Below are 27,594 nucleotides of genomic sequence, written 5' to 3'. Positions count from 1 at the left end.
TGGATTATGATATTCGTTTTAATTATTGATTTTTTAACTTGTACTGTATATGGTGTATTTTTAAGATGTGCTTTGTCATAAATTTGATTGCTTAAGATGTATAGTATGTAATTTGTTTATCTGCTTGAAACATAAAAAAATTGGGTAGTGGGCTGGTTTTGGGCGTTAAACTCCTAGGCTAAAACCAAACCATCTACAGAGAGTTTTTGTGTAATCTGGGAAAAACATTAATAACATTAAGACAGAGTATGAGTTATCATACTAGTTTCTCCTCCCCAAGTCTTCATCCTTCACCTCCGCCCCTTTCAGATGGCCATAAAAACAGAGGTGTGTGCTCATTTCACCATTCTACCAGACTTTACCCTACTTGGCAAAACGCTTCTCACTTTCCAAAAAAGGTAAGTCGATTACAATTAAAATTACTTATTATTTTAACATATCAAATCATGTCCTTATATTAGGTGTCTTTAACTACTATGTACTCGCATCAATCAATCAATCAATCAATCAACTGTTAGGTACAATATTGTAGTTACGGCGTAGGGTAAACAGTGTTGGTCTAATTTTATTTAATGTTTTATTTGTATAGGGACAGATAGAGTAAACATAGATAACACTGAAAACAACAGCCATCCAATGCTTGTAGCTCAAGCTAATTTGCAACACTTGTCCCTAGAAGGGATTTTAATAAACAACAACAAAAATTACAAAAGAGAAAAGATATGGAAAGGAAATACATATTTGTACATGTAATTGCAATACTTAATTACAGATGTACACGCTGTTATTTTTTAAATGTAAGTGCAATGTAAAAAATGTGTATGTTCACATTAAGTGCATTATATGATGCAAATTATTCATTTAAGTGTTAATACATAGTAGTTAAAAACACTATAAAAGAGGACCATATATAAGTTAAATAAAACTACTTTATGCTTGGCAAAGTTACTGCAATTCATTTTCATTTCATATAAACAATCAGTGAAAGTTTTGCTCTATGAATGCAACAACAATAATATCACTGATTCATAATCACTGATAATCATAATCACTGAAACTGATAATCAAAACTTGAATGTAATTTTTTTTTTTAAACATGAACTAAAATAAAATAATCTATGAATGTCAGATAAAATAAAACCTTATGAAATCTAGACAGAAGGAACCAATCACACAGCAAATCAGTGCATAAAATTTCTTAAAGCAAGTGACAAAAAAATAAAAATCCCAATACCATAAAAAGATAGTACACTCCCCTTCCATTCAGCTTCAGTATCACAGATCATCCAGCATTCACATGTGGGTACACTGGCAAATGCAGGGCATGAATACATAAACTCAACAACCAAAATGACACAAATCACAGATAATATTTAAAATCATTCAAAGCGGCTTCAGTTCACCAAAATACAAGGCATTAGCTTAGTGAAATGGCACAAAAGATTGCCATTAATACAGGTAACGAGTGGAGGACAGAGGAGCCTCTTAAAGAAGAAGTTACAGGTCTCTCATAGTTGAGGTATACCTATGATGAAAATTACAGGCCTCTCTCATCTTTTTAAGTGGGAGAACTTGCACAATTGGTGGCTGACTAAATACCTTTTTGCCCCACTGTAGATATCATACGAATCAGTAGGGCAGAATAGCCGTAAAACATGCGGTAAATCAGAGGTTAAACTTTTACTTTTACTTCACTACATTTCCTAATTAAAATGTATGCTTTTACTCTGTGAGAATACGAAAGCCTCAAAACCTATGGTCATAAAGTTTTGTTTAGAATATGTGATGCAAGAAAAGATTCTTTTGAAGTCAATGCAGGCTAAAGACAAGGCAGTTTGAGTGTGTGTGTGTGTGTGTGTGTGTGTGAGAGAGAGAGATAGATAGAGAGAGAGAGTTATCATAAAAGCATATTGCATGCAGTTTAGGGTAGGAGGAAATAGGTGTGATATTCACAATAGTTTGCATGCATGGGTGTGTGTGTGTGTGTGTGTGTGTGTGTGTGTGTGTGTGTGATAGCATGAGTATACATGCATCCACACACACACAGGTCCAAGGCCTTTATGTTTGCAAGCACAAACATGCTCCTGAACACTAGTCGTTTCTCTTACTTTCATTCTTCCCCATTCACTTTCAATGGCCAGCCATTTTTGACAAGTGTGACTTTGTGAAATTTTGTACAAAATTAAACCATTTAAAAGCAAACTTCCTGATTAAACATTAAAGTGCACTTGTGTGAGAAACAGTGCAAATTTTCAGAATTTTTTTTATCTCATATTGTGAAAATTATTCATAAAAAAGTTTTTTTCACTCAAAAAATGAGGTACCTATACTCTCAGGTTAGTTAGGTGCCTACTTTCAGATAAATGAGGCCTACGATTAATCAGATGCAAATAGAAACACAAAACCAGTCCTAAATGAAAGAAAATAAGTTGACAAAAAGATTGAATCCAATATTTGGTGATTATATAGCATAATGTGTGATTTATAAGCAATTGTTTGGAGTAAACACCACAAGTGTGACTTTTTGCAATTTTGTACAAAATAAAAGCAAACCTCCTGATTAAATATTAAATGAAATAATAGGACAATTCAGCTGTATAACTTATTCATGCTCTGATGCATGCTGGGAGTTTTGTACGCCAAGCTACAGGTGCTGGTCATATAATTAGAATATCATCAAAAAGTTTATTTATTTCACTAATTCCATTCAAAAAGTGAAACTAGTATATTATATTCATTCATTACACACAGACTGATATATTTCAAATGTTTATTTCTTTTAATTTTGATGATTAGAGCTTACAGCTCATGAAAGTCAAAAATCAGTATCTCAAAATATTAGAATATTACTTAAGACCAATACAAAGAAAGGATTTTTAGAAATCTTGGCCAACTGAAAAGTATGAAAATGAAAAGTATGAGCATGTACAGCACTCAATACTTAGTTGGGGCTCCTTTGCCTGAATTACTGCAGCAATTCGGCGTGGCATGGAGTCGATCAGTCTGTGGCACTGCTCAGGTGTTATGAGAGCCCAGGTTGCTCTGATAGCGGCCTTCAGCTCATCTGCATTGTTGGGTCTGGTGTCTCTCATCTTCCTTCTTGACAATACCCCATAGATTCTCTATGGGGTTCAGGTCAGGCGAGTTTGCTGGCCAATCAAGCACAGTAACACTATGGTCATTGAACCAGCTTTTGGTACCTTTGGCAGTGTGGGCAGGTGCCAAGTCCTGCTGGAAAATGAAATCAGCATCTCCATAAAGCTTGTCAACAGAAGAAAGCATGAAGTGCTCTAAAATTTCCTGGTAGATGGCTGCGTTGACTGTGGACATCAGAAAACACAGTGGACCAACACCAGCAGATGACATGGCAGCCCAAATCATCACTGAATGTGGAAACTTCACACTGGACTTCAAGCAACATGGATTCTGTGCCTCTCACTCTTCCTTCAGACTCTGGGACCTTGATTTCCAAATGAAATGTAAAATTTACTTTCATCTGAAAAGAGGACTTTGGACCACTGAGCAACAGTCCAGTTCTTTTTCTCCACAGCCCAGGTAAGACGCTTCTGGCGTTGTCTCTGGTTCAGAAGTGGCTTGGTAGCCCTTTTCCTGAAGATGTCTGAGCGTGGTGACTCTTGATGCACTGACTCCAGCTTCAGTTCTCTCCTTGTGAAGCTCTCACAAGTGTTTGAATCGGCTTTGCTTGACTGTATTCTCAAGCTTGCGGTCATCCCTGTTGCTTGTGCACCTTTTCCTACCCAAATTCTTCCTTCCAGTCAACTTTGCATTTAATATGCTTTGATACAGCACTCTGTAAACAGCCACACCTTTCAGTAATGACCTTCTGTGACTTACCCTCTTTGTGGAGGGTGTCAATGTTCGTCTTCTGGATCATTGCCAAGTCAGCAGTCTTCTCCATTATTGTGGTTTCAAAGAACAAGAGATACCCAGAATTTATACTGTAGGGATGGTCATTTATTCAAACTCAAATGTAAATATTCTAATATTTTGAGATACTGATTTTTGACTTTCATGAGCTGTAAGCTCTAATCATCAAAATTAAAAGAAATAAACATTTGAAATATATCAGTCTGTGTGTAATGAATGAATATAATATACAAGTTTCACTTTTTGAATGGAATTAGTGAAATAAATCAACTTTTTGATGATATTCTAATTATATGACCAGCACCTGTACATGTGATTCTGCACACTAAGCTAAACGAAATACCTCTAGTTTTGGTTTCCTCCAGCTGCGCTCCATTATCTGGGCTGCTCTCTTTAGGGCGCGAGTATGCTCATTATACCACGGTGTTGGACTTTTATCCTTAATCTTCCTTAAGTGTAAAAGAGCAACCATATCTAAAGTGCTAGAGAGAGTCCATAGTTTCTGTTACATCATCAAGTTGTTCTGAGCTATTGGATATGCTGAGGAACTGAGATAAATCAGGAAGATTATTTATAAAGCAGTCATTGTGGTAGAAGTGATGGTTCTACCGTATTTTTAACAAGGAGTTGGCTTTACAGCTTTAGCTATATGGAATATACAGGAGACTAGATAATGATCTGAGATATCATCGCTCTGCTGCAAAATTTCAACGCCACTGACATCAATTCCATGTGACAGTATTAAATCTAGAGTATGATTTCGACAATGAGTAGGTCATGACACATGCTGTTTAACACCAATAGAGTTTAGAATGTCTATAAATGCTGATCCCAACAAATCTTTTTCATTATCAACATTTTCAGGTTTGATCTATAAAGTAAATACTTGCTTTATTCCTGTTTTCTGCTTCTGCATATTATAGAGCCAATTGGATAAATAATGCAGCCATAATTGTGTGGGTGTGTTGGTATGGATGTCAGAGTGTGGTTTGTATGTGTATCATAAAAAAATGGTATGTGTGTTCTTGAAATATTTGAGAGAGAAAAACTCCACTGTAAATCACAAATCCAACCACTGTGTGCACCAGTGGAGTTTTGCTGGCATCTAATGGTGAAAATGTGGTACTGCGCCCAAACAAAATCCTACTGAAAGCTCATTTTTTGAGATATCAACCTCAAATTTCGAACACAACTTGTTTAGATTTATGGCTTTGATTTTCTAGCAGGTTTAGAGTTCAACATGTTTCATAAAATATATATTTTATATAAAATGTTCTTAAATAATTTTCATAAACTTAAACCTCTATAACTTTTTTTGGTTTCACTTTAATGATAATCTGCCATGGGTCTTCTTTAAAATGAGACCAAAGTTAAGTCTGCTCCCAAGCTTCAAATATTTATGACCGTTTTTTGACATGGATATTTTTGTCTACTATGGACCTATGTGTAACTTTTTTTATTGATGCACAAGGGTTAACATTAAAACTTTTGAAAAGATCTATACCTATGTGGAAATGGCAAAATGAGCCATTGAGTAATGCTCTAGAGCCATCTGGTGGCTGTAGTTAAAATGTCATGTTTTTTATATTTTAAAAGTGTTTGTGGTAACACTTTACAATAAGGTCATTCGTTAACATTACTTAATGTATTAATTAACATGAACGAACAATGAACACTACATTTATTACACTCTTTATTATGTTTGGAGTACACAATTTAGCTCACAACTGAAATTAGCATTAACTAAGATTAATAAATGCTGTGGAAGTATTGTTTATGCTTAGTTCATGTTAACTAATGTTGTTAACTAATGTTAACTAATGAACCTTATTGTAAAGTGTTACCGTGTTTGTTTTCAAATAGATGAAAAAAATGATTTGGCATTAAACTATGGCACATTGGCCATGTTATCCTCATGGATTAAAATTATGAATTTAGGTCTTTTATAAAGTGAATGTTACATAAAAATCTGTTTTTATATAAAAATCTTATTTAAAATATGTTTTAATTTATTTGTGTAAATGTAAAAAAAAATATCATAAATCCTCCAAAAACTGCACAAATGTGCAGTAAAAACATTAATAAACTGAGTAAAATAAATAAATAAATAAATAAAAAATTATATTAGTATTAGTTACATTTTTGGTCCAAAATGACCCCGAACAGTATGAGCGTCATTCCCAAACGAACAGTGCTTAAAGTCAAACTAACAAACCTTTGTTATATGTGTTGTTGTAAACCTATATCTTCTAAAGTTTAGGCAACTCAGAAGTGAAGACCAGGAGACTTCGGGTTGTATCTTCAGCAGGATTCTTTTATTGAGAACACAAGCTGTCGGTAGCTGTAGTCATCGAAAATCTAACTAAAGCAGTGATACATTGTAGTTTATATACATTTTAGGGGGCAGTGCTTAGGAATGGAACCCAAGCACCTGGGTGACAACCTTAAGACATGCAAATGAAGTATTCAGGTATAGCATACTGCCCCATTTAACGACTCCTAATCTAATCAGCCTAAACTACCCAAAGACTGAGGCCGGGGCCCCTAGAGCCATTACAAACAAAAGGCAAGAGTCTCCGTCGTCTGGCTCATTAGACTTACAATAAGAGAACAGGAACTGGCAGGGACCTCTTGAATCGTTCATCTGATGTCATCATCTTCACCATAAATGCTAAATACAATGTATATAACTTCTTCAGTTTGTACACCATTACATTGGAATCTAAATTAAACATTTAAATAAATTTGTAATCCCACAGTGTACACAAATTAGTGTATTCAACCTTATTTACCTCAAATGAATGTAAAGTAAATGTACAGCTACTTTCAAATTAACATTTATAAACCCTGAGAAGTTGATTTTACTCTTTAATTATGAAGTCAAGCACATGTCTTCTGTTTGTTATAATAGTTTAAGAATGTAAGGATCCACCCGCTAGTCCAAACAATGTAATCCAGCGGCCTGGTCGAAGGTTTAATGCATGTTTGGTCTTTTACTTGCGCCTCTGAGTCTATCTAGATTTAGTTTCAATTTTAGTCAAGTCAAGTCACCTTTATTTATATAGCGCTTTTACAATACAGATTGTGTCAAAGCACTTAACAGTATCAAATTGGAGGATAGAGTGTCAGTAATGTATAATGATAAGATTAAACACTCTATTCTCTGTTAAAGGCATTTCATTATTGAATTCAGAGATATCATTGTCTAGCTCAGTTTAGTTTAAATAGTATCTGTGCAATCAAATCGGCGATAATCGCTAGAAATTAAGTGTCCCCAACTGAGCAAGCCAGAGGCGACAGCGGCAAGGAACCAAAACTCCCTCTGTGACAGAATGGAGAAAAAAAAACCTTGGGAGAAACCAGGATTTCTAGTCTAGCTCCGTGCTTGATCTGACTCCAGTTTCAAGTGATCATTAAATTTAGACAATATTCATAATTAAAAATTGATCACAGATATAGATTGTATTAATTTAGATATCTGATTATTCTGAAAATCCCATACTTTCAGTTCTTCGTTCATTAGGGACCAGTTATCGCTTAGCAATTCACTCGGCCAACAGTGAACGCACGGCACAAACTCGTCAGTTCTGAACTTACTCAGAGGGTGCAGAGGGTTATAATACCTTTAAGTGAGCTGCGCCTGCATACTCATAACAAAAAGTGTATTTTTTCCAATAACCACGAGAGCTACACCGTGTTAAGCCAGCGACAGTCAGAAATCCAAAGTCTCCTTCATGGTGCTCCCCATGGTTCATCCATTAGTGCTTTGGTATGATCTGTTCTGAATGCATATTTGCGGAAAATACTGCTACACATTAATCTACTTGAAAAATTATTTCAGAAGAGATCAGAATAAATCAAATATAACAATTTATTATTAGTCAGGTAAACGTGTCATGCCAATTACATAATAAAATAATAATAAGCCAATTCAAAAATAAGGAAATACATAATCATCAGTTGTTCAAAGATGAATCTAAGAGTAAAATGTCTACCTGACTTCAAGAAATACATAAAATGGAACATATGAAACAAACTCCACACCACGGGCTGATCTGGCTACAGTATTGCAATGAGTGATTTGCAACTTTCCCTTAAATACTCCCAGAACAAAAGGACCATAAACATTTATTCTCGGCCCCCCACAGATTACTTTTGTGTATGGGGAATGTGAAGCATCTGTAGGAGCTGCTCTCGTGCCCCAAATGGTCACACCTGTAGAGCAATGTTTATCAGATTTTGAAAGGAGACTGCCTACAACAGAAGTACAGAATTCACTTAAGTTTTCAATATTTCTCATAATATAAGTGATTACTGTGAAATTGAGACCATTTCACCAATCGCACAGAGACCTTTAAAATGATACCAAACATGAAATTATGAATGATTATGAATTTTGAAGATACAGTAAATGCATGATATAAATATAGCAACTTGAGCTCTTGACACTTCTATGTCATGCCCAGGGGGGAAGGAGGAAGCCTAAGGATGGGTCAAGGGACAGATGAGCAAATGGTTTTTCTCCCAGACCTTCCTGTCAGATTAGAACGTTTATTGTTTATTGCATGTCATGTGTGCTGCGAGAGTTCCTGAGTTTTGGCCTCATGAGGAATTAATTTCATAAAGGAAATAATTTCACTCCTTTCAAAGAATTATCATTAAAATAGCTGCTACAGAGTTAACATGTCAAGAAAACTCTATTATCTATGTATTTGTTGGCATTTTGACAGTCCTGGCTATAAACATGAGTGACCCAGATATACTGTATGCCCTGGATATACTACATCATTTGAGAATTTATTTTTGGCATTTTGAGGTGAATTGCACTGTAAGAGGAAGTTAATGAAATAATTTTTGTACAGTTTTGTTTTACTGTAAAACCCGGTTTCGTTTGTTTTCTTTTCTAGATAAGAACACACCCACATTCCCGAAAGAGTTAAAAAAATCTGAGGTGTTCAACAGAAGCGCAGAAGAGACACTCTCATTACTCAAGGTAAGTCATGAACAGTGATGGGAATAATGGCGTTATAAATAAACGGCGTTACTAACGGCGTTATTTTTTTCAGTAACGAGTAATCAAACGAATTACTGTTCCCCCGTTACAACGCCGTTACCGTTACTGACAATAAAATGTGCTGTTACTATATTATATTATTAGAATTAAATTTTTCAGTTCATCTGAATGGATGCTCAGTGTAGCTGTATTTGACGTACCATAAACTCTAGTGTGAAGCGCATGACTCGCTGTCGCTTTCTCTCACATACGCGCACGCAAAGAAAGATAGTCTTTCATAACATGCAGAATTGACGCGCTACATGTAAACGATATTCTTTGTTCTATTTTCCTGTCAAAATAACGGAGTTCTTTTGGAATTCTTCAGCTTTTAAGAACTGCTGGTTTCTCTGTTAGTGGGCGGAACTTATGCGCAAACGACAATCTCATTTCTCTGGCGCTCACCTATTATTGTCCCTGTTTTGATTTCAACAAATCAATTCGTGCGAACGCAGACAACGTGATTAATATTCATGAACCCAGCAGCTCATTAATCCTTAGTGCGTTTTATATTGATGACAAATATGCATTCATACTTGGTTATTCTAATTACTAAAGTTCTATCATCATATAATATTAAATTATGATAATATTATATTATAATGTTTGACTGACTGATACTAAGTGTCAGTAGATAAATAGTTTTCTAATAATAATTTATTACTTTTAGTGTCCATTTCATTAATTTAACATATTTAATATTGGGGGCATCCAAAGTTATTTGACATTTGAACATTTTTTAAAAAGTAACGCAATAGTTACTTTCCCTGGTAATTAGTTACTTTTATAATGATGTAACTCAGTTACTAACTCAGTTAATATTTGTGAGAAGTAACTAGTAACTATAACTAATTATTTTTTTAAAGTAACACTAGTAAGTAAGCCCAACACTGGTCATGAATCATTATCATTATTAATCTTTCTGCAGTGAGAAATCACAGAGATTGTTGTGTTGTTTTATTATTGTCATCATAAGATCAACATTTGAATTCAACCTTTACCAAACAGAGTCTCAAGCCTGTATAATCTTCATCTTTACTAATGGATTAGTAGCATTTTATGCTGCATTAATAATCCTAAATGCTTTTTGAGAAGAAATCAATTGTTCATGGCTCTTACAGTTAACATGAGAGATCAGATGCTGTTTATAAACCCTTAATGAATCACTGACAGTGATCTAGATAACTTCATTAGGAAACCTAATCTCATTGTATTTTAGCTTCTTTTGCCACAACAAATGTATTTTAACTAGGGCTGTCAGTCGATAAAAATTTTTAATCTAATTAATTACACGATATGTCGATTACTGCTGTGAAAATACCCCCAAAAGATTATTTAATGCTATTTTTGTGTTAAATGAGAAAATTAATTTGTGTTAAATTAAGTAGACATTACAAATAGTAGCTTTAGAAATAAATATTTTATTTGATTCAACATAAAATTTATTAGACATAAATGTTTAGGCTACAACGGCACAACATCAGCTATGGAAAATAAAAGAAGATAATTTGAGAAACATAATTGGTAACCAAAACAGCTTTGTTACAGACAGTCTTCAGAAGTTTCACAAAAGAAAGTAACACCGTGTCCTAACTACATGCGACACAACGCGATGCCACAACATGCAATAAAAGGTATCTTTTCCATGTTAATCAGAGTTTTTGTCCTAACTAGCCGCGACAGCAACACACAAAATTTCTAATTTAGAAACGGTTTCTATTTCCGTGACGTCACAGCTGGAACAACAACATACAAACTATATGACAGTATATAATCTCAGGTGATTATGTGCTTTATTCAAAGTTAAATGTGTCTAATATGAGTTTAAATATTATATTACGTGACCTTATAGCCATACTGAAAGCAACAACAGATAGTTTACCTCAGATCTTGAAAATAAATTAAAGCAAAGATGACCGTTAAAACTGTGAACTCGCTGCGAACCAACAAGTGTATTCCATAACAGAGATGTTATCAGTCACTCAGCATGTACATTTAATGATGCTTTAATATTCATGAATTAGATTACAAACGTATCCATTTCGTTGAGAGAGCAGTGCACTGCCAGAAAGAGCCCGGCTTTGCTTGTCGCTGGAATCTTGTCGCGTGTAGTTAGGACACGGTCATTCTGGTTTGAGAAAATCAGCGGTTCTCAATTCCAGTCCTCGCGCTCCCCCGCTCTGTATATTTTGTGAGGACTGGAATTGAGAACCACTGAAGTAAATGATGACAATTTTTTGGGGGGTGAACTATGCCTTTAAAGTCCCCCCCCCCCCCTTTTTTTTTTTTAAATGACATAAATACTCTAAATAAGAAACTAAAATGGTAATACTTTAGTATGGGTAATTCTCACTATTAACTAGTTACTTATTAGCATGCCTATTGTTAACATATTGGCTGTTTATTAGTACTTATAAAGCACCTATTCTGCATGACCATATAGGGCTAAATAATTAGAGCTAAATTAATATTTTGAGTTTTATCACATTGTCATTATTCAACAAACTTAGTGAAATTAAGTTCACATAATTGTTTTAAAGGAGAAGTTCACTTCCAGAGCAAATATTTACAGATAATGTACTCACCCCCTTGTCATCCAAGATGTTCATGTCTTTCTTTCTTCAGCCATAAAGAAATTATATTTTTTGAAGAAAACATTTCAGGTTTTTTCTCCATATAGTGGTCTTCAATGGTGCCCTGAGTTTGAACATCCAAAATGCAGTTTAAATGCAGCTTCAAAGGGCTCTAAACAATCCCAGCCAAGGAAGAAGGGTCTTATCTAGCGAAATGATTGGTTATTTTCTAAAAAAAAAAATAATAATACAATTTATATACTTTTTAACCTCAAATGCTCGTCTTGTCTATCTCTGCGATGTGCATGCGTATTCTGTGCATCTCCGGGTCAATACAGTTAGGGTATGTTGAAAAACTCCCATCTAATTTTCTCCCTCAACTTCAAAATCATCCTACGGTGTTGCAGAAGTACACTGTAAAGAGTGATACACTATATTTACTCAATAAAATTGTGTCAACCGATTACAAGCAATAGTATTAATTAAATTCAACACATAAGAATTAATTAGAATTAATCAAATGAGATGCTTACAAATTAACCATTCAAAATGAGTAAAATAGCACAAAAGAATTAAGTAAAATTTAAACAAAAATATTCGTTTCAATATAATAAAAATTATAAAAATGCTATACTAATGAATACTGTGTATCTATATATCTATATATCTATATATATATACATATATATATATATATATATATATATATATATATATATACACACACACATATACATATATATATATATATATATATATATATATATATATATATATATATATATATACATATCAGGGCTGTCAATTGATTAAAATATTTAATCGTGATTAATCGCATGATTGTCATGAGTTAACGTGTGATTAATCAACTTAATCACACATTTTTATCTGTTCTAAATGTACCTTAAATTAATACTTTTCAAGTTTTTAATACTCTAATCAACATGGGCATGGACAAATATGGATGCTTTATGCAATATATGTTTATTATTAGTGAAACCATAGTTAACAAAGCATGAAGACTAGACAAAAGGTCATTGATGTTATTCAAAGAATTTGTCCATGTCTATTAGACACATGAAAAAAAGAACATAGAAATACCAAGTTCCAATTTACACAAGCCTGTTTATAGTTTCACAGGACAGGGCAGCTCGTTTCTTCTGAACATGCAAAATTTACATTTATTATTTATTTATTATTAAATTTGTTTGCCTCTCTGTGCCACATACTGTATTTTGATGCAGCTAAATTCTCAATAAAACTGTTTTCATTTATATATTTTACTGTTTCTGTTGTCAGACAACCAGATTAATATGAAATAGTGACTGAAATGTGACCCATTAAAGCCGCTTTTCCACTATCGGGCCGAACGGTTCTAAGAACGGTCAGGTACGGTTCCAGTTGTTTTTCCACGTGAGCAGCGCGGCACGATTACAAACCGTTCTCGGCCCGGAATTCTCGGCACGGTTAGACAACCGCACTGAGTTGTGCTGGTAGAGTGCGTGTGCGTGACCTCGCCACTCAGGATCTGTCACTTGTCTGTTGCCTGGCTGCTAGTTTCTCCGTAGCTTGCTAAGCGCGCCATTTTGAGCAATATAAACACAAATTAGTAATAAAATCTAAAGAAATTTCTGATCATCCTCCATAACGCGGTGGTTATTTACACCTCATATCATATGTAAACACTTGTGTTACCACGGCAACGACTGACGCATTTGAATTGCTTTCCAAAGAGATCCGTTAATAGCCCCGCAGTGGAAAACGAAACCGTATCCGTGCTGACTGGCCTGGATCGGCATGGAACGGAATGGAACGATTAGGCAAAGAGAACCGCTCGGTCCGATAGTGGAAAAGCGGCTTAAGACTACATAACCAGCTCTCCCTTCCAAGATGTTAATCTGCACAAAAATCCTGATTTATAATCGAGCCGTCGTCTGATAAACTCAAATAGGCTACACATAAGATAAAGACAATAGCTGTGCTGTGATTTCGGCTATACTTGCATGTAAAATTATGCTAAAAATTACCACATACTGATAAAATGTATAGCCTGAATGCACTGTAAGTCGCTTTGGATAAGTGTCTGCTAAATGCATAAATGTAAATGTAAAGTAAATGTAAATTATAGAAGCAACATAATATCTGTGTTTAACTGAAAGCGCTGCTCCTCCGCCGCTCGCTGAACAGAGCAGACGCAGAGAGAGTGAGAAAACGAGCGAGAGAAAGAGAGAGGTGTGTGCGCAGTGGGAAAGAAATACCTCGCACTCATGCGGCAGTACCGGCGAGTTTCAGAAACTAAATAAAGTTTTGGCAAATCCTAATGATTGGTCGCTAGCAACACTGTCAGCATCGCCGTCCATTTCTCCAACTACAGGCTAAGCCACGGGTCAAACAGAAAATGCGCATTGCATTAAACACGCGTTAATAAAATTCATGGATAACTGTTTATTTTAGGGTGTCTTAAGCCCAACTAAAGCAAACACTGACCACTATAATGGCAACTTACAAATTTTCTTAGAAAAATAGATTTTCTTCTTTGGTGATTCTGCTTGTTAACCCCCTGGGGTCGAAGCCTGCACCAGTGCGTTCTGTCTCGTGTTTTCTTTATGACCGCGAAAACAACTAAAAATACTCCATGAGTTTTGATCGTACAGATAAGAATAAGGTATCGTTTGAAACTGCAAAGGGTCTACTTTTATTTGTGTATAGTCATAATAACAACAAAACAATGTGCTTTTAAAAAATAAAGAAAACAAACAGGGTGCGTTCTCTGCCAGCTTTGTCTCTGTCACCTCTCTTCACAGACACGTAAATAAAACAACATGAATCTCCACGAATACTCGCGTAACTGCTCCAGGTGTATGTTCACTACTGTGTGTGTGCACTTGGATGGGTTAAATGCAGAGCACAAAATCTGAGTATGGGTCACCATACTTGGCCACACACCACTTCCCTTCCCTTTCCTAACATACATGAGAAATATATGTATAGAAAGCTTGAAATGTCTACTTTTAAATGAAGTCACATCCAAAACAAATATTCTCTGTTAAAGTAATCCGTATGAAACCAACGCGATGTCCAGTTTTCCCATCTCAACTCATTACATCTAATGCGGTCACGGTCACGCCCACGCGCCGATCACACTTTTCAGATTCAAACATCCACGTGAGGCACGCGCAAATGTAAAATATTATATAATATAAATATATATTATAAAAAAATTAAAACATTTTGAAATTCTGGGAATATTTCTCTGAAATATTTCTCTCGGCAGATCTTCTTCCAGAAACAAAAAGTAGCCGGGATGAACTTGTTTGTTCATGTGGAGGCGATGTGGACATTTACATTCACGCATGCCTCATGTGGATGTTTGAATCTGAAAAGTGCGATTGGCGCGTGGGCGTGACCGCATTAGATAAAATGAGTTGAGACAGGAAAACCGGACATCGTGTTGATTTCATACAGATTTCTTTAACAGAGAATATTTGTATTGGATGTGACTTACTTCATTTAAAAGTATACATTTCAAGCTTTCTATACATGAGTGAGTATTTGCGGAGAGTCATGTTGTTTTATTTATGTGTCTGTGAAGAGAGGTGACAGAGACAGAGCCGGCAGAGAACGCATCCTGTTTATTTTTTAAAAGCACATTGTTTTGTTGTTATTATGACAGTGGCGGCTGCTGGTCTTTCAAAGAGGGGAAGCTCATTTTCATACTTAATTAATGTGAATGAATGACTGGCTATTGTTATCCATGAAAAGATCTAAACAAAACTCATCTTAGCACTGCACAGAAGCTGCATGAAGTGACATTTAGATGTGGCATTTATACATTTAGACTGTATTTATAATTGCATAAATAATGTTATGAGATTAATGTTTTAAATCCTAAATTCTGAATATAGAAATATGTTGGGAAATAATGTAATATGCCTACTTTTAGATGGGAAACTTAAAAACGGCCAGCAGGTAGCAGAAGTTTGTGATTGAATCACTGAGTCATTCAAACAATTCTTTCAAAACGGCTGAATCCTTCAGGAGTGAATCAAATGTTTTCATGAATGGCTTAGTGAATCAGTGATTCGCCCAAATCAACGCAGAAACTCTTGCTCATGTCGTATTGCCTGTTTTTTAAATGTTTTTTAAAATGACATCAGATGGTCTGAATCAAACCCTTTTTTCTGATAAACTGCAGCATGAACAACAATGTGCAAGTGCAACTTCTCATTGCAAACTGAACTGAAGCATCGGGAAACACTCAATACCATATAACGCGTATACACAGACTATACTACACAGAGCACAGCAGAAAGACATTTGGCAATCAACTTGTAATTTTTCTGCTGGCATGCATGTTCAAATGAACGTTTTAAACGTTTAAAACATATCTTACGGTACCGTATGGATGATACTATAGCTTTAGTATCTCGATACTACTGTAGTACCGGTGCATCGTGCAACCCTAGTGTATAATTGTGTGAAATGTATGATGAAAATTGACTAGCAACTTCGCCAAGCAAATACCAAGAAATAGATTTCAGCAGTTCGTCTTTCGACTACACCTGCAAAATCCGCTAATGAGCTCGAATAGCTTCAGCGTCAGCGACTTTTTATAGTACAAAATCGCTGTCAATCAAAAGGAGATGCAGTCTTTCGACAGACCCTCCAATCATCACGCAGAAGCCCGGAGTCCAGGCCAGCCCACTCCTCCATTCACCCCCAGAGACGCTGAGCATCCGTGGGCGGGACATAATCGCAGCATTTATCCAAAGACCTTCTAGTTTTGAAGCACTGAAAAAAATTGTTCAAAGCAGCCCCAATGAAGTCAATGGACGCTCGGCTTCAACGGGGAAATGCACTGTGACACTACGGGAATGTATGAGAAGGAACTCGAGTCAGCCGACCTGCTATATGTAGCTGATTCTGAACGAACTCGAGATGAACGTGTTCTAACGCATTTTTAGTCAATAAAATGTTAACACAATAGTATATATTTGACCATTCATTTTTTTACATTATAGGGGAAGCTAAGCTTCCCTTGCAGTCTTAAATAAATCCCCACTGTATTATGACTATACACAAATAAAAGTAGACCCTTTGCAGTTTCGAATGATACCTTATGTACGATCAAAACTCATGAAGTATTTTTAGTTCTTTTCGCGGTCATAAAAAAAATACAAGACTGCCCGCGCTGGTATGGGCTTCGACCACAGGGGGTTAATATTTTGAATGTTTTTTAGTCATTATGCAGAAATTATTTGACAGGATCCTGTAGACTCACACAGATATCAAGATTCAGCGTATGAACCTCAACAATGGTGTCAATCAACGAAAAGCTTGTTTTGTGATGTTCAGCGTTGATCTGAATATTTTGTTGACTGTCACCATTGTTGAGGTTCATACGCTGAATCTTTGATATCCGTGTCAGTCTACATGATCCCATCCAAATAATTTCTGTATAACGACTTAATTTTCAAAATATTAAAGCAAGACAATTTCATGAAGTTGTATTCTAGGGCTAATATAATGTGAAATAATTAAATCTAAATAATGTCCTCAGAGATCAAACTCATGGGTGAGATTTGAGAATCAAGCCACTATGTGATGACTGAATCAGCAGATCAGTTTTTCTTCTTGCAAATTTTGCTATAACAAATATGCTTCAGAGCTCACAGTTATAGCAGCCAGAGAAAAATTTAAGTTAAAAAGTCAAGGGTCAGGAACCCAACTAAAGCAAGCACTTACCTCCATAATGATGACTTCAAACTTTATTATTTTCAATAAAACGGCGCTTAGGCTTCCTGGAGGCTAAGTGAGAGCTGCCCGTGCAAGGCCAGTGCTAAGAGGCCAACGTTTTGCCAATGAGCAAATTCTCAGGGGCCCTGCGCTGGCAGCCCGTAAAGGGTTGTTTGCAGGGTTGATTTTCAAAAATATTGCTCACTCCTTAATCACTTTATATGGTTAATCAATTATTTTTAAGTTATTTACCAACCTACATCATATTTTCTCATTTATCTAAGGTGCCTAATGGTTTTTATAGTCTTAAAAAAGGTATAAAATCAAGGAATTTCGAAACTGGGGTTTTCAGAATAACTAAACTTCAGAACTAAATTTTATATTGTATTTTTTCACATATCAGTCTCTAGAATCAGTGATATAATGATGCTTAATATGTCTGTGTTCGTCTGTGTTGCAGGTTAAGGCATGATGAAAAACATTATCCCCAGAAGCAAAACTAAAGGTGTTGACATCTGTGCAGGGAAAAAGTACACGTATATAATTCGCTCTGATCTTGGCTGTTATATGCAAACAAGTGATTTAAACAAATGTTCAGACCTCACTATTTTCGGTCTGCACCCCTCCTGCCAAAATGGAGACCATTATCTTGCTGATATGGATGGCTACTTTTACATTATTAAGGATAAATCATACCGCAAAGTCACTGATCTGTCAACAGATGCTAACGCTGTTGTTGAAGACCTTCATCCCGACTTCCAACGTGGAGATCACTACTTAGGCATCAATCAGTTCTTTGTTATCCTGTTTAAAAGCAGGGGAATTTGTAAGATAACATCTGGCCTGGGTAACATCTCCACTGATATACAACATAATTTGAACCCTAAATCCAGCAACGGTCTCTATTACTGGGGTCTGTCAGAATGCTGCTGCTTCCTGAAGCCATCCTTAGAGTGGGGAGTCGAATACTGCAAAGGCGCTGACCTTGCCAAAGATGATGATCTTGTGGGCTATTCTGTTGACCCTGATGTTGTAAACTTCCTGCCTGGCGGTCTGTCGATAACTAGAGGTCCAGCCTTTGGCAGGTGGGAGAATATTAAAACTATAACTAACAACAGTGACACACCACTGACATGGAAGAAAAAAATCATTAAGAAGGTCGGTTACAACAAGGAGAAGATGGCACAGATGACACACAACTGGAAGATAGCTGCGTCAGTCTCAGGAGATATCACAGTGTTAATTGCGAAATGTCAGTTCTCCTTTTCTGCAGAATATGGAGGTGCACATGTGCACACTGAGAAGGAAACCTGGAATGACGCGACCGATATAGAAGAAGAGCTATCATTTGAGCTGAAGCCAAACAAGAGTTTATATCTGTGGCAGTACAGACTGGGTCTTGGTGATAAACCAGTGTTGTTCTGCCGTGATTTAATAATTAGCAAAGAGCCGAACCCTCCAACTAAAGTCCCACTGCCATTTGCAAAACCATGAGAAAACGTCATCATCTCTGAAGATAATTGCATGCTTTAGTTAAAGTGAATCTTTACATATCTGTAAGCTTTACTTAAAAATAAGAGAAGGCAGGATGATACTGTATTGTCAGCAGAGTGTTTTTGATTACAGTACATACTATAAAATACTACACTGTTCATTGTAGACACTTATAAAACATTGTCTTTATGATGAAAAGTATGAAAAAAAGCTCCTTTCCTTCACTTGGTTTCTGTGTAAATTTTACTTGTATTCAGTAAATCCGCTATTCAGAACTTTTTAATTGCAGTCCTTGATTTGGATTGGTCAATAGCTGTGCTTTAATAAAGTGCAAAAATGCCTCAAAAACACTCCTATGATAGAAAAACACTTGTAAAAATAATAAACACAACATCAGAACGCAACATCAAACATAAAAATCCTACACCAGCCCTAAAAAAGCGCTCATTAATTATTTAACATTTTGACTGAAATGGGTATAAACAATTTTATATATCTTACAGAAGGTTACAATTCATAATCTGTGCAGTATATGCAATGGACCAGCTAAGATTAAAATCTGCACACTGAGTGCTTCCCTAAGAACGTTTTGATGTTGCCGAGGTCAACTAATGTCCCATGAGGTTTGTTTGGTGGCCATCTTGAAATGACATCATCGCGAGTGGAGAAAAACACAGATTTTCATAACTCCTGAACCATACAACATACAAAGACAAATTAACCCACTTTTTAATATAATTCTGACACCAGGACTCAAATGGAAAGGTCAGCCACTCTCTGTTGGTGAAAAACAGGCAAATAACACATTTTTCAGCTCATATCAATGTAACTTTTGCTATGTTGTTCCGCTATAGTTTCCTGCATTAGCCAAATGACACTAGATTTCCTCTTATATCAATTGCAAGGTTGTTAAATGGACGGCAAAATATAATATAACCCAGAAAAAATCTACACAAATCAAAGTAGAAATTGGCATGAACAGCAGCCCAATGCTGCTACTTTCTAACTCTTTATTTGCCATTATAGCTACTCATTGTTTACTTTTAACTGTTACTTGTGCATTTCAGATATCAATTGTCACCATACAACAAGAATATTTTACATCTTATATGTATTATCTCCTTTTTTACAACTGGAAATATGTCACTTGTAAAAATGTAATATGGGTTTATAAATAATATATAGTACTGTCAAATTAACTTACCTGCTAGATAGCTAGCTAACACTAGGTAATGTAAACTTAGCTACTTAATAACAGTGGTGGAAGTATTATTCAGAACATCATCTCAAGTAACACTGCATGAAAAGAGGTGTATCTGTACTAGGAAACTCCTGTATACACCACTGATTTTCGGAAGTATCTAGTAGTACCACTGAGTGTATACGTCAAATTCCACCAAGTTAGGATACTTCCGTAATGATACCAATGCGGATGTATTTTGCTGAGGTATGCTACCATGGTACATCAATTTGTTGCCATGACACTTAATACACTCAAGGATTTTGTCAGGGAGACATTAGGCTTGTTTGAGATGCACCTCGCCTCGCCTGAAATGTAGGCGAGAGTAGGCGGCTGCAGTGAGGGGAGGAGTGAAATAAGCATAGTCATGACGGACAGTTCTGAGCTCTCGAAGTGGAACAGATACCTACCAGAGCAAAGGCAGATATCGCGTTATTCTCACTCATATGCTGTGCTGCTGATAAACATGATAATTTCAGTTCTGTTGCTTTTATATCAATATAAATATGATGAACAAGACACTCAAAGTGCTTGCTATTTAATTCCAATACGAAAGGTGTATTTATCATCCATTTTTATTTGAATTCAAACACGTATTTTAGATTTTATAGAAAATATGACAACAATCACATATCTCACAAAGAGATGGCATTGTCATAGTCTTTGGGAATATTCATGCACAATTTAAATACATAATAGCATGAAATCAGATTTTAAAAAAATAAAACATTTTAGAAGAGAACGCAGCATCACGGTTGTCTGAACCAATGAGCATTAAGCTGTGTTGTCAGTCAGTCGTTTCCCATCATGCTTTTGATCAGCGCAGTCGATGGAGAGCAACTGTGCGCGACTGCTGAATCCGACACAGCTGCCTCGCCGTCGCCAGAGTTTTTTGGCACACGTCAGCATGACATCAGAGCAAGGCGGACGTAACTCGGACACTTTTCTAACCGGCATGCATCTCGCGGTGATCACCGGTGATCGGTTCTGCGCAGATTTTACTCATCTCAAACAAGCCTATTTTCACACCTCAAGAGCCACACCTTTTCACAACTGTGTCCCCTATTGTTTTTTTATTTCAACATTGATTGGTTGTTTAAAAATAAAACATCCAAATCCCTGGCAACTATTGGAGCATTACCCAGTCACTTTCCTGTTGATATTATTTGACTGGTCACACTTTTTATTCATCCCAACCTAATCCCTCATAGCTTAGTGACTTGATTGGTTATTGGCCAGCTATGTAGATAGACCCTAACCATTCTCAACACCCTCAAAAAATGAGAATAGAATTTATTTTTTTTAAAGGACTTTTATTAAAATGAAACCAACACTTTTAAGCAATGTGGAAATATATAATATATGAAACTGTACAAATGGTTTAATCAAACAAAACAGTTCCCAAAGCAATAAAAAATGAAAAGAAAAACAATATTACAGAATATGAAACTGTACAAAAAAGAGCAAATGAAGAAAAGGAAAACAATGAAAAAATAAACGTGCAGTTATATTAAAAGCAACATTAAACACACAGGCAGTGCTTGTTAAAGTAACAAAAAAGAGTGTCCTTCTGGCTCAGTTCCATCAGCTCTAATACACTGACGGTGTGTAAGGGCATAGCGCATATCCGCCTCCAATCTGCGCTGAAGCTGCTGGCAAAGATCTGATACTGTTGATTCCTGTGAGGTGGAGACCTCACAACCCACACCGGCCTTTCATCAACAATGGCATCCTCCTCATCAGACATCAGTTCCAGTGTTGCAGTCTGCCACAGTTCTCTCTCTGCATCGGTTTTTATGACCCTTGACCTGGACTCCAGCAACTGCAAAACACACCATATGTTAACTTCGAAAAACACAATATATAGATTAATTTCTACACTTACTCATCTTTTCCTTTGTCGGTTTTTAGCCCCTGCCTTAATGGAGTCTCTTAGCTGGGACTTTCCTGGCCGAGACAAAGAGTATTTCCTCCGCAATGTCTCGTAGAAAGTCCTGCAATATGCTAAATAAATAAAAAATATTCAAATAAGTGACAGAAACAATTCAAATTAAAATAGGGAGGAAAAAAAAAGAGGGACATAAAATAATTACAATAACACTTTTATGATTACCTTTTATACACTCAGGGTCTGCATCTTCAAAAGTTGTCCTTAATTCCTGCAGCAGATAAGTCATCACTGCCTGATTATGAAGTGAATTTATTCCCCCCAGTCTTACCCAGTTTGTGGATCGAATTGTGGAGGCGCCTTACAGCTTCCTGTAACGTTGAATTAAAAAGACTTTAATACATGTTTCCCTCGCGGCCGAGTATTGTATGCGTTTACCGCTCCCCTAGCCGTAGCAACTCTACAGAGCCCCTGTTAGTTTTCCCCTGCCTGTTTTGGATTGTGTTTTCCCGTGTTTGTTCTAGCCCGTGTTCCCTGGATTAACCCTTGCCTTGCCGTTTGGACACTGTTTGCACCCCTATTGGATTCTAGCCCGTGTTCCCTGGATTATCTCTCTGCCTTGCCCACTGGATACTGTTCGCCGATCGTCGACCTTCGCTTGCCCTAGGTTTACTCTTTGTCTTGTCCCTGCCATACCTGTTTGCCATTGCTCGACCCTGCCTGTATTTATGACCATGCCTGTAAATAAAAGCTTGCACTTGGATCCGCACGTCTCACTTCTCGTCAGTTTTAAACCTCAAAACAAACAATCTGTCATGGATCCGGCCGAACAAGCTGACACTAGTTGAGGAAAGTCAGAGCAAAGTCTGCAGATTACAGCTGACAGATTCCACAGAAAATCGGGTAGTGTATGATGGTCACAGACTCTAATTTTTTAGCTTCAGACTTTGATATGTGACATGTTTGATATTTTCAGCCGATTTTAGAACACACATTGTTTTCATTTGTCATGCATCTCCTAGCAACAAGACACACGTTTCTGTGTGAGTTTGTCATGATCGGAACAATTTTAAAGTCTGGTAGTGTATGATCCTAGTTTGTGTAGTGTATGATGCCCAGTTTTCCTTTGTCACTATTTACAAAGTTGGTAAGTGTATGATGCCTAGTGCTTTAAAAATCTGTTCAGATTTTAAAAGTCGTTTAGTGTATTCCAGCCTTTACATGATTTTCATATGAGGAATAAGCTGTATAACCGCAGTACCATACCACTAGTCTACAGTGAAGTGCTGTTCAGATTGTGATATGTGGCAGCAGTGTGTGACATTATCTGTAACAGTTTGTCCATAATAGACTTTAAGGACTTTTTTTTTTTAATTTAACATTTTTATATTATGATTTTCTCATCAGATTTCACTTCTGTCGAAAATAGGGTTTACTGACGAAATAGTGTTTTTTTTTTTTTTGGATACATGCTAAGCATTTGGTAGAAGGAGGTGCAGCACATATACATTTAAACAAGCACATTAAAACAAGGATAGCTTACTTCTATAATTACGTATAAAAGTTCAAACTAAAGATTATATATTTTTATGCATAGCAAAATGCCATGTTTATTACATTTTGAGTGATCTTTCCACAGGACGCCATGGTGACATTTCCACAACAATTAGGAAGGGCTCTATTTTTGAGAATTCACACCTAGATCTTCAAGCCTGGCTCAAGATAATGCACAAGTCAGTTTTATTTATTTGTTGTTTATTTGTTTATGTAATTAACCAACTAAATTGTGACCTGAATAGCCAATGTAGCTGAATAGCAATGCAATTGCTTTAATTAAAAATGATTTAATTAGCAATTCTTCATTTTTATTGGACTGTTTACAATTCACATTGTCTCAAAGCAGCTTCACAGAAAATAATAGATCCAAAAAAAGAGCCATTACTTTAACCAAATCCTAAATGCATGCCATTCTGTTGTATACACAGTTCTACACAGATTATTCACTTTAGCTGAAAAGTTTTATGTGGCAATCAGGTCATCACACTCATTTTGACAGTAACAGTGGTGACTTGCCACAATTTTTTGGACTGTTGGGTTGCATGGTGGCAACAACAATATGATGACCATTTTTAAAAATAAACATTTACTATAAATATTGCAGTTGCAAGATTTTAGTGTATTGTGTGCAGCGCCAATACACGTCAATCACTGATACAGTTAAATATTTTATCATTTCATTTGTATTTTATTGTTTTTTTATTACTGGAGGTGTGGGAGTCTCATATGGATCACCACTATTTGTTCTCGTCAGTTTTGCTCAAGGTCTCAGGAGAAGACATGTGGACATGATAGAAGAAAGTGTTTGCAGAAGTGGTGCATCCATTACAAAAGTATATGATGCTCTTCGTCACAGCTGCATCACTGCTATGAAGCGTCTTCAGAGGAAGAAAAAGATGCGGATTGGTGGTACACATGCTTTTGTCATCATTGATGAAAGTAAATTCCGTCACAAAAGAGAGGTACAGTACAGAACGACAGATGACATTGAGATTACTAAGAAGATATTTTTGATTGTTAAATAATAATAATAACATGATTATATCATTTTGGTTTGACTTTTGTGTAGTACAACCGTGGGCGATTTGGGAGAACCTGGGAAAGAAATCGTTCATGGGTTTTTGGAATGCAAGAGGTGAAGGGCATTCGTCGAAGACCAATATTGAAATTGATCAAACAGTGTTCCAGAAGGCATCTGCTACCCATTATACAGAAATATGTAGTTCCTGGGAGTCAAGTTCTCAGTGATTGCTGGAGGGCGTACAGCACCTTGCAGCAGCAGGGTTACATTCACTATCAAATAAACCATAGAAGATTGGTGTACAATGAACATTAATCAATCCCAAAACAAAATTAAATTGCTGTATAAATTGCATATTCGTGGAGTAGGGCTAAAAATAATCGCCAAACAATTTTGGGAAAACAACAATGAGGGAGACAAAGTGAGTGTCCTAGTGGTTGCGAGCATACCGGGAGCCAATGGCAAGGCCGTGATCCCTTTACTTAGCCCTTTAGAAATTGAAGTGTTACAAGCAGGTAATAAGTTTACTTCATAGATCGTATATTTGGTGCTATTATATCGCTTATTTGTTTCACTACGATTTTACTGCACTAAACGTTTTACTTTTTTAAATGATATACCTAATTGTTATTGTGGTGTGTTGTGTGCGTCATTACAGCAGAGACATCTCGTGAAATCCGTCAGTCCGACGATGATCGAGTAAAGCATTTGTTAGCCTTGTTAACGATTCTTTGCATCAACAACTGTTGTGTGGTTTTAACAGAAGTAAATTCAGCAACAATTGAAAATGCTCTTTTCAGTAGCTGCGTCCCAAATCGCGTACTTATGCACTATTTATGACGTTTTGTAGTATAAATAGTGCAAGTACTGCGTTTACACTGAAAATTCCAAAAAGAAAAAGTGCACTTTAAATACCCGGATGGTGCACTTAAATAACCGAAAAAATTAAGTCTAGAATGTTGGACACTTTATGCACTCAACGGTCGCAGCTTTTTTACGTAGCGGAAGGGGAGGAGCTATCGGGCGCTTAAGATTCATTAGAAAATGGCAGACGACACTCCGATATCGTACAAATGTAAGTCGATTTTTTTTTTCTATCAGTCTACTTTGTGTGGTTTAATTTAAAGATTCACCATTATATCTACATATATTATGTTGAAATTTGTTATTTACGAACTTTGTCTTATCAATCATCATAACTTCAAGTGTCATGCTTCGGATCCTTAATATAGAAACCCTCTTCAGTTTATTTTCTTAATACTTAAACGCTTAAAAATTAATATAATGTCCATTGATAGGCGTTATTCAACAGTAGTGTTTTGTAAAATCTCTCATAGGGACCGAAGAAGATACGTGCAATCTTATTAATTGTCGCGCTGCTAACAACGAATTGTTTACCGCAACCAAGGATATGAGTAAGTAACCACGACATATTAAATAACTTTAAGAGTAATGTTTTAAAGCATCCTACTTGTGGGTAGCACAGATTGTGTTGTATTTTTCTAGGGCATTTATCTCCCAGTATGGCTTGGAGGGGAGTATTACCCCATCCTGGGCCAAGAAAAAATGGGAGAACCTTAAACAAAAGTATAAGGTAAGAGCAAGATTCAACCAGTTTGGTTTTCTTTTACATTTGCATGGCTTACTATCTACTCTGTTAATTAAAAGACTGTTTGTATGCATATTCACTAATTATGAGAAGCATACATTTAAGAGGCTGAGAATTAGCTGAGCATATGAAGAGTTTATGTGCAAAAACAGATAACTCCTTTTCTTTTCTTTTTTACATTTTCAAAAATCATGCTTTTATGTTATCATATTTGTTTTTCTGAGTTATTTTTTAACCTAGTCAAAATAACCCAAACTGCATTTTGATTGAGATTAATTGGAATGCACAATAAAAAAAAAAACATGATTTTTGAGAATTGTTAAAAACTGAGTTATCTGTTTTTGCAAATGAACTCTTCATATACTTGTTTAATAATTAGTTTCACTTAGCCTGGAATTTTAATGGATGTAACAAATCTTTATTTGAATGTGGCAATTAACATTTTTATTTTTAAACCTTTATTTGAATATGGCAACATGAATACGTCTCTACAATATTTCTATGAATAAATCTCTGACAGAGACTATCAGCCAATCACTGTATGCATAGTTAATAAGCACGCTGACATCATCCATAGCAACGAGGTCAACCCCGCCCTTACTCTCAGCTTAAGACTTCTCTCTATTCCTTAGTAAAAGTTTTGTCTCAGCAGCTTTGTGAATAGGTTTTAAAAGAAAACTCTTTGCTCATCAGCTTGTTAAGAGGGAGATCCATGAACTGAGCCAAGGGCATCAAATAAGAGAGACATACTACATGTGCAGAGCAGTGTTACCCCAGGACTGAAATTGTGAATCACTGTTGTAAACTATCTATTTGTTTATGCAGGATCTAAAGTGCCCCAAAACAGGAGTCAGCACTGAGGGGGGTGAGAGTACTGCTGCATCCTGGAAGTGGTACAGTTTGATGGATGAGTCAGTTGGGGGCAGGCCATCTGTGACTCCGCCTGTCCTCATTGGCTCATCCTCCCAGGATGCAGTAGTGTGTTCACCTCCCTCAGTGTTGACTCATGAAAGGAGCGAGGAGCCTAGAGTCACCCCCAAAAGGAGGACGATAGAGGCCAATGATTCCCTATATGAGCTCGTCCAAGAGATGCAGGAGAGGGATGAAAGGCTAGAAAGAGAAATGATGGAGAGGGAGGACAGAAGAGAGAGAGAGAGGGAGGAGAGGCGAGAACGAGAGGCTCTGCTGAGGGAAGAGAGGAGAGACCGGGACATGGCTGTGCGAGATAGTCGCTTTTTGGCTATTCTGGAGAGATTAATCAATAAGTAGTGAGATAAAATAAAATAAAAAAAGAGATATAGTGAGTAAAAACAGTGAGAAGTTTTAATAAAGAAATTCTACAAATTAATACATATGAATAAATATATTAAGAAATTTGTGACTTACATTTGTAAGTAAATAAATATGAAGATAAAATTAAATTTGTTGTGTTGTCATTTTGTTGTTACTGAAGGTATGTTTAAGACAAAATATGTAGAGCATATGAACAATATCAAATCAGCTTCTATGTAACATATCATCAAATTCTATTTACA

The 27,594-nt window shown here is 36.1% G+C and overlaps 1 protein-coding gene and 1 long non-coding RNA gene across 2 annotated transcripts; both read left to right on the top strand.

Annotated features, from left to right (window-relative positions):
- Positions 1 to 356: 356 nt before the first annotated feature.
- LOC131537530 (uncharacterized) lies at positions 357 to 18,968 on the top strand. Its single transcript, XM_058771050.1, has 3 exons — positions 357 to 398; positions 8,796 to 8,881; positions 17,711 to 18,968. The coding sequence occupies exon 3, from the start codon at positions 17,719 to 17,721 to the stop codon at positions 18,742 to 18,744; it is 1,026 nt and encodes a 341-aa protein (XP_058627033.1). The 5' UTR covers positions 357 to 398; positions 8,796 to 8,881; positions 17,711 to 17,718; the 3' UTR covers positions 18,745 to 18,968.
- Positions 18,969 to 24,752: 5,784 nt separating this feature from the next.
- LOC131535861 (uncharacterized) lies at positions 24,753 to 27,459 on the top strand. Its single transcript, XR_009269760.1, has 3 exons — positions 24,753 to 25,865; positions 25,957 to 26,044; positions 26,885 to 27,459. It is a non-coding gene; the product is annotated as an uncharacterized LOC131535861 (long non-coding RNA).
- The last annotated feature ends 135 nt before the right edge of the window (positions 27,460 to 27,594 follow it).

This window comes from Onychostoma macrolepis, chromosome 03, assembly GCF_012432095.1.
Source record: "Onychostoma macrolepis isolate SWU-2019 chromosome 03, ASM1243209v1, whole genome shotgun sequence".
Taxonomy (NCBI): Eukaryota; Metazoa; Chordata; class Actinopteri; order Cypriniformes; family Cyprinidae; genus Onychostoma; species Onychostoma macrolepis.
The sequence above is the reverse complement of the archived record's forward strand: the minus strand, read 5'-3'. Positions and strand labels throughout refer to the sequence as shown.

Excerpts from the sequence above, each read along its gene's own strand:
- LOC131537530 (XM_058771050.1), top strand. The coding sequence starts at position 17,719 with ATGATGAAAAACATTATCCCCAGAAGCAAAACTAAAGGTGTTGACATC.